Source organism: Dipodomys spectabilis, unplaced genomic scaffold, assembly GCF_019054845.1.
Source record: "Dipodomys spectabilis isolate Male_0828 unplaced genomic scaffold, ASM1905484v1 ptg000046l, whole genome shotgun sequence".
Taxonomy (NCBI): domain Eukaryota; kingdom Metazoa; phylum Chordata; class Mammalia; order Rodentia; family Heteromyidae; genus Dipodomys; species Dipodomys spectabilis.
Window position 1 is genome coordinate 381,341 of NW_024870723.1, and position 14,379 is coordinate 395,719.

The following is a 14,379-nucleotide window of genomic DNA, read 5'->3' on the forward strand; positions in this document are numbered from 1 at the left end:
TAAAATCAGTAGGGAATAATGGTTGGCCTAGGAGCTTAAACTGCCTGGCTGCTTCCTTTCCTGTGTGAAGTAGGGGAGAGATGAGGCTAGATGGGTGTTGGTGAAGTGCCACACTTCAGGATGAGGCCTTTTTCCTGCCGGGAATGGGGGAGCTATCCAATGTGGTTGAGCAAAGGTGCTCCCAGGACAGGTGAAAGAAGACAGAGGCTTCAGAGACTGAGAAAGACCAGCTGTTGGGTTTTGCAAGGCCTAAAAGCCCCCAAAGAGCATGAGTTCCTCAGAGCTGGGACCTCAGTGGCTTCTGCTCAGCCACGGGGTTTCCATGCTCAGAGCTCTGGATGGGATTGTTGCATGAATGTTGCATGCTGTTTTTTGAGGTTTTTTGGGGGGAGGGGAGAGAGGGATACTGTGTGATGCTGACTTTTTGCTTTCTCCTGTAGGGTCCCCCAGGGTTGCCTGGGTTACCTGGACCTCCCGGTACACGAGGGCCTCGGGTAAGTGAGCTCTTCTGGCGATAGCCCGACCAACGGCTCCGAAGTTCCAGCCAAGTGTTCACTTCCCTGCCCCTTGCTAGCCTCCATTGTTCAGTCAATATATTAGGAACAGGATCCATGTGATGGATGGAGCCTTGCTGATGGATGTAGTAGATAGTGTGGGGGGGGGGGGGGAGGCAGTCCCAGGAGAGCCCAGGATGGGGAAGGGGATCCTGAAGACCATCTCCTTGGGCTTGTGGGGGGACTGGTCTCAGCAAAGCTTGATGTAGGTAGTGTTTCTTCCTGGGATTGTTGGGAGGTTGGACATGTGTCCTGAGGTGAGTTATCCCAGGAGGGAGCCTAGATAAGCTATGATGTCTGTTGTGAGCCAGCTTAACCCTAGTGACAGTGGAGCTGTTAAGTCTCTCCACATACTCAGTCCCATTTGACCCCTCTCCTGACCTGAACCTCTGGAGGCCAGGGTGACCACTGCCACAAGGGATAAGAGACAGACGTAGTCAGGATGGAAACCCAGGCTCTTATGCAAATAAATGCAGGGGCCCTGGGGAGGTCTGTGTTGGGGGTGGCTGGGAACACTGGCACCCATGCAAATCCATGCCCAAGCTGAATCAGCCTTTCCCACGCTGGGTGCCTGGCGAGGTGCTGGCAGAGGTGACGGCTTGGGGTGTATTTTTAGCCCTGGGCCCAGTGGATGGTTCTGGTTATGCAATTACTTGGGCTCTTGTTCCTTTCAGATCTGGCCCTATGTTCCCTGGGTCCTGGCTCAGGAATCTGCCATCTGCCCTGCATTTCCTCCTGGCTTCAGAGCCACCAGGAAGCACATGCCCAGAGTTGGGGGTGGGGAGGGTGGAACTACACAGGCATCAGAAGGCTTTTAGACACGGGACCTCACAGCCTGGAACAGCACGAAGGCCCCTTGACCTAACAATCTAGGTCCAGGCATCCTGCCCTTTGCTTTCCAACCTCCCTGAGCCTGCCAGCCCCTCAGCTGTGCTCTGCCTGTCCTCTGCCTGGTCGCTCTGTGTCCATTCAGGCTATCCTCTGTTCTTATGATCACCCCTCTTTGGAGCTCCTTAGGGACCCTACCTGCCCCTCCCCACCCCCGATGCCTGGGATTGCTGCCTAAAGATTCCCATCACCCACTGGATCTTTTTCACTGGTGACTTCATTCTCTTTCCAGCCATCCCAGGAAACAGGGTCCAGTGGTCTCCTTTTGCAGATGAGAAAACTGAAGCTAAGAAAGCTTTATTCAAGGCTACCTTTGAATGAAGTCAGAGTGACTGCCAGAGTCGGGATTGGGCCCAGGCAGTCTGGCTTTAAGGCCTACCATCTTTACCATCTATGGTGTTAATTTTTCTGTCTACCCAACCAAGTCTCTGCTTTCCCCTCCCCCTCCTCAGAGATGTTTGGCAACGCTTTTGCATCTGGAAGTCAGGAACATTCCACCTAGAAGCTGTGCGATCTTAGGCAAGTCCTTTCTTTCCTCCTGGCCTCAGTCTCCCCAGTCTGGGAACTCCAGGCCCTTCCCATTTCTTCACAGCTCTGGGCAGCTAAGTTTTTCAGCTAGACTTTTAGGCGCACTGCCTGCCCCTCCCCCCCCCATCCTGTTTCTAGCCTGGAAATTCCATAGATCATTAAATTCCACAGATAATAGAACGTTGCCTGCAATAATCCCAGTGCGGATGGACAGATGGCAACTCTGGGGCTCTGGGCTATGCAGGATCTCCTTTGAGGTCATCAAGAGCCATGCGGTCCCGTCCTTTCCCACCTCCACATCCTCCCTCGTCCATCCAGGGACATTGGGGAACCCCTCTCCCTCCCCCAACCAGCTTTCTGGGCTGTGACATTTATAGAATTGTCTGCTTGGCTTGCAGTCAACTATGTCTCGTTTCTCCTCTCTCTCCCTCTCCCTCTCTCTCTTCTTCAAGGCAGTGGCTGGAGTGGGTGGGGAGGTGTGTGTGTATCGGGAAGAGGGTGCCACAAGCTGCAGATGGGGTGACTGAGTACTCTGTCACTCCTCTGGAGCAGTGGAGGGGGGAGCACAACTGAGATCAGGCAGTCACCCTGGGCCTGGCTGGTGGAATGGGTGGGTACTGGTCGTCAGAGTCATCTCTTCAGACCCTGTGTTTAGTCCCCAGCCTGGCTTTTCCCAGACTTCTTAGAGACCCCTAGATCCCAGTTATTCACAGCACAGATGGGGTGGGGGAAGGATGAGGCTATACGGATGGGGAGGGGGGAGATGGAGGCTGGGACTCAAAACTGGGGTGAGGCCCTGACATCCAAGTTCCATTCACAGGCCAGGAGACTGTGTTTTGGTGGGCTGTGGGGAGGGCCTACGAGGGCAGATGATTTTAGAAGGAGGGTCAGATGTGGCACTTGTACATTCCTTAGGCTAAGGGCGCTGCAGACACTGTTCCTTCCCAATGCATTTGGAGAAGGGGAGGGTCCCACTAAAGAGGGAGGTGCCTCGGGCAGGCAGGCAGGGAACGTGACAGGCTACAGCTGGGAAGTTGGCCTTAGACAGGAGAAAGGAAGGAACTGCATACACAGCTGGCTCGTTGAGCCCAGGGGGCTGGGATGAGCCTGTGCAGAGAGGCTGGTGGGAGTGGGGAATCGGTGAACCCTTTCAGGTGCCCTGAGGATTGCTGCTGGGCAGAGACCCCCGGGTGTGAGCCGTCTCTGAGGGGTTTGTGTTGCTGGGTTAGAAGTTTGCAGCTGGACTCTGGCTGGAGAAAGAGGGCATGACAGGAGCCAGCTGTCCAAGGGCATTGGGAGTTGGTAGCCAGCAGCCAGAGGACTCTGCTTTCGCTTGGCCACAACTCTGCTATGCAATGGCGGCCCCTGGACTCTCTAGGTGCAGCCTCCCAGCTGCTTCATGGTGGTACCTGGAATAGTTAGAGCGTGTCCATCTTAAGGGACAGCTCTGACCATGTGCTGTGACCACAGGACACAGGGGCCACATCCACCCTTCTGTGATCTTTCATCTCTCAAGATGCCTGCAGAAGCCAGTGGGAGTTCAAAGGTTGCAGGAGTCCCTTTAGGCTGGAGCAGTTCTAGAAGTTTCCCTGGAGGAGATGGACTTGAGCCAGGCCTTGAAGAATGAGTCTAGGCTCCTGCTAAAAGGATGATGGAGACAGCATGGGCCAGGTGATGAGGAAAAATAAATAGTTAATATGGTGGAAGTCCGGAGAGGCTGGGAAGGGCTGATGGGTCAGGCCATACTCTCTGAATGTGGAGTAGAGGTGTAACTCCAAGGCCCAGGCTTTGTCCTGAGATCAGATATATCTGAGGATTGTGCTTCAAACCCAGCCTGGAAATTCTGTGAGACTCATCTCCAATTAACCACCAAAAGCTGGAAGTGCTATCCTTGAACAACAAAAGCTTAGGCACAGTACACAAGCCCTGAGATTAACACCCCCCTCCCCCCGCCTGCCCGCCAACCCCTCCTCAAGCAAGCAAGCAAGCAAATCCGCAAAATACTTGTGAGCTCCAGCTTTCTTGTTCCAGGAGTAATGCTGAGCCTCCTCCTTATAGGTGAATAGGGCGAAACTAAATAATGTGTGGGATGCACTCACACAGGTCTAGGCACTCAGGGTCTCCTCAAAGGAGCAGAATAGCTATGGCAGTACTTCTCATGCTCAGGCAGTGCTGTTGGAAGTGGATGACTGTTACTATTTTCTCTCACTTTTCCTTTTTCCTCTTCAGGGTCCTCCTGGGCCATATGGAAACCCAGGTCTGCCTGGTCCACCTGGAGCCAAAGTGAGTATTGGCTGTGTCATCTGTAGACATGGGGGGGGGGGTAAGTGCTGGGGTCAGGTCACATTTGGGTGTGTTCCCAGGGCATTCTGAGAAGGTGTTTCAGGGTCCCAGAGCTCATTTCTGGTGTCTGGTCCAGTACTGGGACTGGAGGCACAGGGAAGAGTCCCGCGTTTAGCTTCTAGCTGGGAGAGAGGGGGGAGAAGGGCGACTGGGACCTAGAACCCTCAAAGGGGAGCAAGCAGAAAGGCAACTGGATGCTACATGGGGAGGGCTTGAGATGTCACATGAAGGACCTAAGGTTTACCAGTTAGTTGCAAGGCGTGCCCCAGAAGGCATCAGTTGTGCAGACTGGGGTAGGGACCGGGATGAGGCAGGGACCCTAGGGGGAGGGGGATGGAGGAGAGGTCAGCTTATAGTCTGGGAGAAGGTGGAAGAGAAAGGGTAGAAACAGGAAGCCCTACTATTGATCCGAGTGACCGAGGCCAGGAGAAGAACTGGGGTGGTACCACACCAGGTAGAAGTCACCTGAGCTAGGACGCTCCCCACCTCCCCCAGGGATCCTCCTTTGAATAATACTCATGTTACCTTTTCCTGAGACCTTCAAGGCTGGGGTTCAGAGGATATAAAACCCCAGCTTTGGGCTCCTTCATGGGTTCCTGGGGCTCAGCACATGTCAGGGTTATTGGGTAATTTATAATGAGCAGCTTAGATTCCTAACAATATCTGGGATAGCAACAGCTAGGTAAAAGACAAAGAGTTCTCAAGACAGGTATGGTGTGGTAGCTCAAGCCTGTAATCCCAGCTACTTAAGAGGCAAACATCAGAGGATTGTGATTTGAGGCCAGCCTGGGCATGAGACTCCATCTCAACCAATGGCTAGGCACAGTGGTGAATTACCTGTCATCTTTAGTGACAATAGGGAAACTCAAGTAGGAAGATCATAGTGCAGCCTGGCCCAAATGTAAAGTGAGATCCTGTCTTGAAAGTTACCAGTGCAAAAAGGGGCTGGGGGCATGAATCAAGTGGTAGAGTGCCTAGCAAGAGTGAGGCCCTGAATTCAGTCTCCCAGGAAAGGCAGAAGAAGTAGGAGGGAGAGAAGATATACTTGAGGAACTTAGGAGAAAGGTGGCTGAAACCCCTGTGGTAGGCAAAGAAGAGCAGAAGGCTCCCAGCTCTGAGGCCTCCAGGCCTTACCCATGCCGGCTGTGAGTTAACCAGGTGAAGAACACCTCTGGGCTTTCGTCTAGCTGCAGTCCAAGGCCATTCTTTGTCAGTCCAGCTGCAAAGATCAATGGCTTGAGGGAAGACTTCCGTTAAGCTCCAGGCTGAAAAAAATCAAGCACCCTCCAAAGAGCAGCCCCCACTAGCCAAACAGCGTGTCTGTGGACCAAGGTCCTACAGGAACCGTCTTAGATATGATATATAAGGCTTTGAGCACTTGCACAGAACCTCAAGGGTACCAACCTCAGCACCCATGGGCTGAGACTTTCGCCAGCCCAAACTGGGACCTTCTTTGAAAGGCAGGCACTGGAATCTTCAGGTGCTCAGTGCCCAGCAGCTGTCTGGGTACCTGGGATGACCTGGGTTTTCTCTGTGTGTGTGTGTGTGTGTGTGTGTGTGTTTTGGTAGTTAGTGAGAGATAAGATCACATGGACTTTTCTTGCCCAGGGTTGGCGTTGAACTGAGATCCTCAGACCTCAGCCTTCTGAGTAGCTAGGATTATAAGTGAGAGCCACCAGCATCTGGCTGCCTGGGTTCTAATAAAGCAAATGCTAATGATAATAACTACGCTGTATTGTGCCCTTGCTGTGTGCAGTAACTGTGTGTGCGCTTAACCTGACTTGTCTCCTTTGAGCCCACAAAGACCAAAGACATGATTGCTCTACCTTTTACCAATGGGAAAACTGAGGCACTGTCTAGCAATGTGCCTCAATGGGTCAGGCATGGTGAGGTTCCTTTGGACATTTCAGTACAGTTTGTGGGTGCCTCGGGATGCTGATCAGACATATCAGGCTTGCCTTTCTTGACCTGTTCTGATTGGGCCTGTTCCCGCCTGATCCTCTGCTTCTATAGCAGCATGTGCTCAGGCTGCTCCATCATCTCCTCTCTCTGGCTCTTGCTGGCCTTTGAGCACCACTGAGTGGCCCATGACAGAAGATGGGCTGCTTGTCTCTCCAGTGTGGAAAGACTGTGGATGGGGCACTTAGGCTGGGGTCCTGGCAGGCACCCATGGATCCCTGGACTCAAGTCTCAGGGATAGGACTCCCATTTGGTTGATTGCGCCCCAAGGCTGTTTCTCTATGAACCCCCACTGCGAAGGCCAAGTGACTTAATACAAGCCATTCATCTGTCTGGCCTTAGGCCATGTGGAGGGTGAATGTGTGCACAGCAGTCAGTGTCATGGGAGAGGGTGTGTGTTCTTGAGAATCTGCTGGAAGCAAAGGGCTGCATCTCCCATGGGAAGATGAAGGATTGCTGGTCAGAGGTTGTGCCTGGACACTTCATTCCGAGTGTCAGGATGGCCCCAGGGCTACCAGTCAGGGCAGACCTGTCTGGCTGGAGACACGTTTTCTTGGTTGGCCCTGGGGCTGTCTTTGATTTTTAGGTGGCTTGGCCAGGTTAGGGCTAAAGCGGAGGCTCCCCCTGGATGCATTCAAGGGCATATGAATGTCTGTATCAGTGGGTGGGATCCTGCAGAGAATGTCTTCTTTCACCAGAGACCTTTTGGGCCCAGTGGAATTGTAGGACTGGCCTCCCCCAGGCCCTGTGCTGGGCTCTTATCTTCCAGCTCAGTGTTAGCTTGCAGAACTACTTCTGGGACCATCCACCTATTTACTCACCCTTGGCTTATTGAGCACCTACTTGGTGACATGGTGAGGATCTCTGCTATGTAAGTCAGTTGTTGCACATGACAAAGCTCCCCTACCAGTCTCAAAGGTGGGAGGCAGGTGGGTAGGTGGAGATCATGATAGGGTGAAGAGGAAGGATGAGGGACCTCATCTCACTTCAGGTTTTGAGGAATGCAAGGTCAAAGGACTGAAGTGACCTACTGGGTTTGCAGCTGGAAGGAGCTTTGTTGTGGCTTTCTGACTGATAAAGGTCAGACCAGGCTTCAATTTGACTTCTGTCTTCCAGAGCCCCCCAGCTGTGCACAGTGTGGCCATGCATGCCGTGTTCAGAGCAGGCAGGAAGGGGGCTTGTCAGCCTCTGGCTGGAGCTGAGGTCAAGGACTATGAAAATGGGGCTGGAAATTCCTTTGTCTAGCATAGGGGTTAAGAACATGGACTCTGGAGCCTGACGATCCAAGTTCAAATCCTGATTCATTCACCTTGTAGTTCTGTGGCTGTAGGAAAATTATTCCAACTTCCCACACCTCCATTTCTTCATCTGGAAAGTGCAGTGATCCAGTAGGCTGCCACTTAGCCAGGACTACTGTGGTAGGCAGGGCTGCCCTGGGAAAGGGTCAGCCTGTATTAAATGCAGATTGGCACATTCCCTCTCCCTGAGGAGTGCAGAGGCCAATGAGAAAAGAAAACATGCTAAACACAGCAGGACTTCCAGGCTCTAGGAACTCCATGAAAGACATGGCCTGCTCAGAGGCCTCTGAGAAGGGGCTGATGGGATTGATCTGGCCTAGCCAATGAGCGACACCCTCCTGGAAAGTAAGGAGCTGGGGTCTGCAGGGTAGTGGGCAGTGGAGCCAAGAGTCAAGGAGAAGCAGGGACAGGAATCAGGCCTGAGAGATTTGGCAGGGGGTGGGGGAGGGGACTTTATCCAAAGAATGCCTGAAAGACACCAAAACTTGGGCAGAGGAGAGGCTGACAGGGGAGGTTTGTGAGGGCCACCTGGCCACCTGGGAAGCAAGACTTGACCAAAGGGGAGGCCTAGAGCTACCCAGTGGGCTTGGAGCTGACTAGGATACTGTCAGGGGGCTGCTGAGGCCTGGGGCAGAGGTGGAGCTAGGGGATCAGAGGTAGGGGAGGGTCTATAAGTCAGGATTGCTGTGGGCAACAGAAAAGAATGGGTATGCAGAGTGGAGCTGGCAAGAACTGGTACAGAGACAGTCCTGTGCCCATCTATCCCTTCCAGTGATGACAGAGATAAGACAAGCATGGAAAAATCCAGAAGATAATAGTAGCAAAGCCAGTAGGTAGCAAAGCTAGTAAGTAGTAGCAAAGCTAGTAGGTAGCAAAGCCGGCATCAGGCCCAATGCTGAGCCACAGAGCAAACGGAACCTCCCACAACTCAGTTCTCAGGTCCTCACCCGCCGAGGCTGCTGTCTGGCCTGCTGCACTTGACATTCAATTTGAGTGCTTCCTGTTATCTTTACTCCCCACATGTGCTTGAACGGCTGCCTGGCATCCCACCAACACCAATATCCACACTTCCTATGGCCAATTTCCTTTCTCTTCAAACTGCTTTTTGCTAATATCTAGTACTATCTTCAAGAGCATTACTGTATGTCACTGTTGGAAGCCACCGCCATTTCATGATCAGATTCATGAATTTAACTTGCCAGCAGGAACTCAGTTAGAATCCTGGCTCTACCTCTTGCTGCTTTGTGTGTCTTTGGGCAAGTGACTTAAATTCTCTGGGCCTCAGCTTTCACTTGTGCTATATGAGGATAATAATGTCTTGTTCATACCTTAGAGGATTGTTCTGCTGATTAAGCTGTGTACATGTTTGTATTCATATACTTCTCTCTCTCTCTATGTATATATTATATATATGTATACAGGAAAGCATCTATGAATAGTTGATAATAACATTCTGCATGGGTGAGAGTCTAATTGTTAGTCTATTAGTTGCTTTCTAGAAAGGTCTACTTCAGCTAGTACGAGAGGTTGCCTGTACAGGAGCTTGAACTCAAGGCCTTGAGTGCTCACCTGCCTTTCTTGCTGGCATTCCGTCAATTGGAATCGTATCTCTAGTCAGACAGGAAGCTATTAAAAGTGGATAGTTCATGTTTGTTTTCATTTATTTCCCTGGCCATCTATGGGTAGACATTTTACTTACATCTGCTTGTATTTATATTTTACCACTGTCAGTTTGTTTGGAGTGGAAGTGTGAGGTTATCATTTGTGATTGATTTGTAAGAAATAGTTTATATTCATATATTAAGGCTTTTAAAGCTTTGCCTACTTTAGCAATGTTTTCTCAATTTATTATTTGCTTTTGAAGATTATTCATAGTGATTTTCACAAATGGAGTTGTCCATTGTTTTTAACTAATCATAGAAAACACTTCTTAGAAACATATAATATGGCCAGTAACTTGGAGAGGGTACTATCACAAGGTAGAATTTATGGCTCTTTCCTTTCTCCCTCCCTCCCTTCCTTCTTCCCTTCTTTCTTTCCCTCTCCCTCTCCCTCTCCCTTTCCCTTCCTTTCCCTTCTCTCCCCCTCCCTTCCCTCCATCCCTTCCTCCCTCCCTCCCTCCCTCCCTCCCTCCCTCCCTCCCTCCATCCCTTCCTCCCTCCCTCCTGCCCTCCCTCCCTTCTTTCCTTCCCTCCTTCTGCTAAGAATTGAAGTAGGACCTTCTACATGCTAAGCATGCACTCTACCTCTGAGCTACACCTCCAACTTTATTTTGCTTATACTTGGAAATTTCTTTCTTGCTATGTTTCCACTTTTTTGTCAGTCACGGGCCTTGAACTCAGAGCCTGGGTGCTGTCCTTCAGCTCTTTTGTTCACTCTACCACTTGAGCTGCAATGCTGCCACTTCCGTATGTCTTCATTTTTACATCTTGTTGTTTTATGATATCATTTGTACTCTTAAAATTCTTAAACCATCTGGAATTAATGGGAATGGAATAGGAATCTAATATTTCCTTTAGCAGTTAACCATTTATTACACAACATTTCCTCAAGTGATCATTATCTGATACACCAGACTCTTTCAGGCTTCTGGTATGTTTCATTGCTCTACCTGTATATTTGTATGTTAGTATAATCCTATTTTATATGACATTTACTATTGTTGTATGATGTGTCTCTCCTCCTCTCCCCTTTTAAAATACTTCTGGCTATTTTTTGTTAGATAAGCTTTATGGCTATCTTCATTTCCTTTAAAAATCTCTTTGGGAATCTTTATTGGAATTGCATTAAGTGCATATATTAATTTGCAAAGAATTAACATTTTTAAAATATCAAGTTTTTCTTTCTACACACTTGGCATGTTTTCTCTTTTGGTTGAAGTTTTTAACATCTCAGTAAAATTGTATACTTTTTATTATGTAATCCTTGCATGTTTCTTATTCAGTTTATACTTAGAGATTTTGTTTTTGTTGCCATTGTGATTAGGTTATTTTTCCCTGTTATATTTTCTTTTCTTTTTTTGGGGGGGGGGGTCCAGTCATGGGGCCTGAACTCTGGGCCTGGGCGCTGTCCCTCAGCTCTTCAGCTCAAGGCTAGCACTCTACCACTTAAGCCACAGCACTGCTTCTGACTTTTTTTCTTTTTGCTTATGTGGTGCTGGGGAATTGAACCCAGGGCCTCATGCATGCAAGGCAAGCACTCTACCACTGAGCCACCTTCCCAGCCCCTCCCTGTTATATTTTCTATCTGGCTCTCAGCTATTGAAGGAATATATTGATTTTTGTGTTTACTTCATAATCATCCCCTTTACTGTATCATCTTATTAGTTCTTCTATTATTTCAGTCAGTTCTGCTGAATATTCTAGTCAGGCACTTGTATGATTTTCAAAGAAGGACAGGCATATTTTGGTCCTCTTCTTCTGAAAAACCAGTAGCTCTTATTTGTTTTTTCCTGCCTTATTGTGTTGGCTAGAGCTTCTAAATTCATGAAATGGTAGTAGAGGTAGTAAGACTCCAAAGGAACTTCTAGGAACTGGGCCAGATATGACCCAACCTCAGCCCTATTGCTTCTTGAGATGCTATTTGTTCAATCATGAATTATTTTCTGATGCTTTCTGTGGGCTAGGCCCTGTCCTGGATATTTGGGATTGAAGATGATTTACACAGAAGCTCAGAATGACCAGATCCTTTATGGCTCGGTCCTCTTTTTGTTTTTTTCTCACTCCTTCTCTGGGCCTCAGCTACCCAAAGCCCTCTCTTGTCTCATCTCACAACGCTACCTGCTGGGAAGGGTCCCAGAACAGTTCCCATTCCTTCTATGTACTTCCATGTACTTCACCTTCTCCTAGCCTTCTAGTTCTTGTAGGCTCTGGGACGTAGGCCAGGCAGAATCTAAAGTCTCCATGCACATAGCAACTATGGTTTCCTTGAGGTCACACAGATTTTGGTTGGCTACAGAGCTGAGTCTAGAAACCGGATTTTTTTTCCTCATCAAGGCAGATATGATTCATTACACTTCATGTTTTAACCACTCTCTTAGGGGTCTGGCTAGGGAGATGTAGGGTCTTTTCCATCCCAGAAGCCACCTTTGACTCAACGGGGAAACTTGAGCATCTGTTGAGTTTCACTTCCATTTTGTCTTCTTCCTCCAGCCTCAGTGTGGCTGTGTAAATCCCTTCAAGGATTTACTCACACCAAGCTCTTTGCAGTCTTCCTGTCCTCCGCTCAGCTCTGGAGTATAGCTTTTCACTGCATTGTGCTGAAATGTAAAGAGCCTGGGCTCTGGAACCAGACTTCCTGAGTCTAACCCCCACTTTCTTACTCTTTGAGCTTGGATGAGTGATATATCCTGCCTCAGTTTTCCTCTTCTGTAGAGTGGGGATCATGATTACTGCTACCCCATAGATTTGGGAGATTAAAGGGGCTAACATCTGTGCAGGGATTAGGAACACACTCCATAAATGCTAGAGCTGCTCTGTCTAGTTTCTCCCATAAGTTTCCTGAGGGTTAGGCTGTGCATTCTGTTTCCCTGTGTTTTCACCACACTTGGCTTACAGTAGATGTTTAATACATGCCAATGTCCCTGTCTCTATCTCTGTGCTGGTCTCTGTCTCTATCTTTGTGCCAGTACTGGTACTTGAACTCATGGCCTGGGCACTTTCTCTTTTTTTTTCTCCTCAAGGCTGGTGCTCTACCACTTGAGCTACAGCTCTACTTTCTGCATTTTGTTGCTTAATTGGAGATAAGAGTTCCAGACATTCTTGCCCAGGTTGGCTTCAAATCATGATTCTTAGATCTCAGCCTCCTGAGTAGCTAGGATTATAAGGATGGCCCACCATTGCCCAGCTGATATCTGCCTTTATTAATATCTTTGGGCAGAGATTATGCCCCAAATACTACCGCTGTTGGGAATGTAGAGAGAAACCCCACATAACTAAAATGCTGTGGGCTCTGGACCAAGGATCAAGACTGTCATCTCTTTGGGGCATCATTTCCTGCTTTGTAAAACGACCGAGCAAGGGACTCAAAGACCCATGCCTGCCAGCTTTTGTATGCCAACTCATTTGTCAGCTGTGGACTGAGGTGGGCACAGGCTGGGTGAGGAGAAGCTTCATCCTTTTTTGGCCACAGGAATCCTCAGTAGCCCAAGCCTCGCTGCACTGCGCCGAGGACATAAAAGGCATAGCACTGAGCTCCTGAGCAGCTAAGGGTGGAGGAGGATCTAGAGAGGAAGCTGCAGGGGCAGGTGGATCCTGGAGGTGAGGATCTTCAAAAGTGAGCTAAAGGGGTGCAGGTGGGGTTGGGGTTCTGTGGCTCCAGCAAGGTAAAGCTGACCTTCAATGTGTGGCAGGCAGCTGGCCTGAAGCTGGAACGGTGGGAAAGTGAGGAAAGGGATTATGAAAGAAGCCTCCAGACTTTCCAAATGAGATGAGCGCCCACTCTTGCCCTGTGCTGGAAGCTATAAGGCTGCGTATAGCACATGCCTCACCATACCTGAGCCTATTAGGAGAGCAGCAAAAGGCTATCCCTTTTCCTCTGGGGGGTTGGAATGGGAGATTGCTGGTGGAGTCAGTGAGGTTGGAAGTTCTGAGTTCTGATGAAGAATCAAGTGGGAATTAAACAAAGTTGGCTAAGCTAGTCTTCCCACATGGCATGGCCCATGGGTTCCAGCCTGTAAATCTAGGAAGCCAGCGTACCCATGAGCATGTGTGTACTTGCGTGCATGTACATGCATGTGCTCCTATGTGTGTGCTTGAGCCCCTTTGCAAGGTGAGGCAACTGAGGCCCACAGAGATTAAATTCCCTCCCAGGTCCCACTGTGAGCCTGTGTGAGGTTCAGAGCTTCCCCCAGGACCTGTGCCCTTCAGGCTTAGGAGCCGGGGGAGGGGGGATGGGTTGGGAGTTGGGAGCTCTTAGTAGATGATAGCTGTATTGACTGACATCTTAGGCGCTGCTTTCTGAGTAACATGGTCGTGTTTGATAAAATGGGGGCCAGAAACTGGGGTGCTAATTGTCCCCATGGGAAATACTGGGTGGACTCTAGGCCCTGCACCCAGGGCCTGAGGTCAAGGTACTGGTGACAGGACTCTCCTGTGTGCAGGGTGTACAGTTCATGCTTCTGGCTCCCCAAGTTCATTGTCTAGTCCTACTTGTGGGGCAGGAGCATAGGCCTGGAGTCACATTTCAGGCTCCAGTTCTAGTTCTGACAGCGCCACATCTAGGGCCTCCTACGGGGGGGTCTCAGTTTCCCCAATTGTGTTACAAGGACAATCCCAGGTCCCTTACCCATTCATTCCATCTAGCTAGCATGGAAGTGACATAAGGTAACCTTCATGGCAGTGTACCAATGAGTGACTGTCCTTAGGAGGTGACGACCCACTCCCTGGGAGAAAATAGAAATCTCTCCCTGCCTTTCACAGAAACTCTCTGAGAGCCTAGAGGAAATGGCAGAAAAGAGATAGTCCTGGCAACACATGCAGGTGGACTGGTTACCTGAGGGATGGGCCAGGGAAGGCGAAGGCCCATTTGGCTGTATGGTGAAGAACACAGCTGGTGACCCAGGCAGATTTTCTAAGTGGATCAACCTCATGAGCAAGTGGCATGATGGTGCATGGTGCGACGGAGAGAGGGTGGCTGTGGTCTGATGAAGAAGCCAGAGGCCCTCTCTGTGAAACTGGCTGGTGGCAGGAGAGAAGAGTTTGGCCTGGAGGGCAGGAGCCAGGGTTATGAAAGACTGAGACACGGGGCTGGGAAGGTGGCTCAGTGGTAGAGTGCTTGCCTTGCATGCCTGAGGCCCTGGGTTCGATTCC

The 14,379-nt window shown here is 49.8% G+C and overlaps 1 protein-coding gene across 1 annotated transcript in view; it reads left to right on the forward strand.

Annotated features, from left to right (window-relative positions):
* Col27a1 (collagen type XXVII alpha 1 chain) overlaps positions 1-14,379 on the forward strand; it is a 131,611-nt gene that overhangs the window by 36,314 nt on the left and 80,918 nt on the right. Inside the window, exons 7-8 of the mRNA XM_042678649.1 lie at positions 441-494; positions 4,200-4,253. Coding sequence (XP_042534583.1) covers positions 441-494; positions 4,200-4,253 — 108 coding nt within the window. The remainder of the gene's footprint in view (positions 1-440; positions 495-4,199; positions 4,254-14,379) is intronic.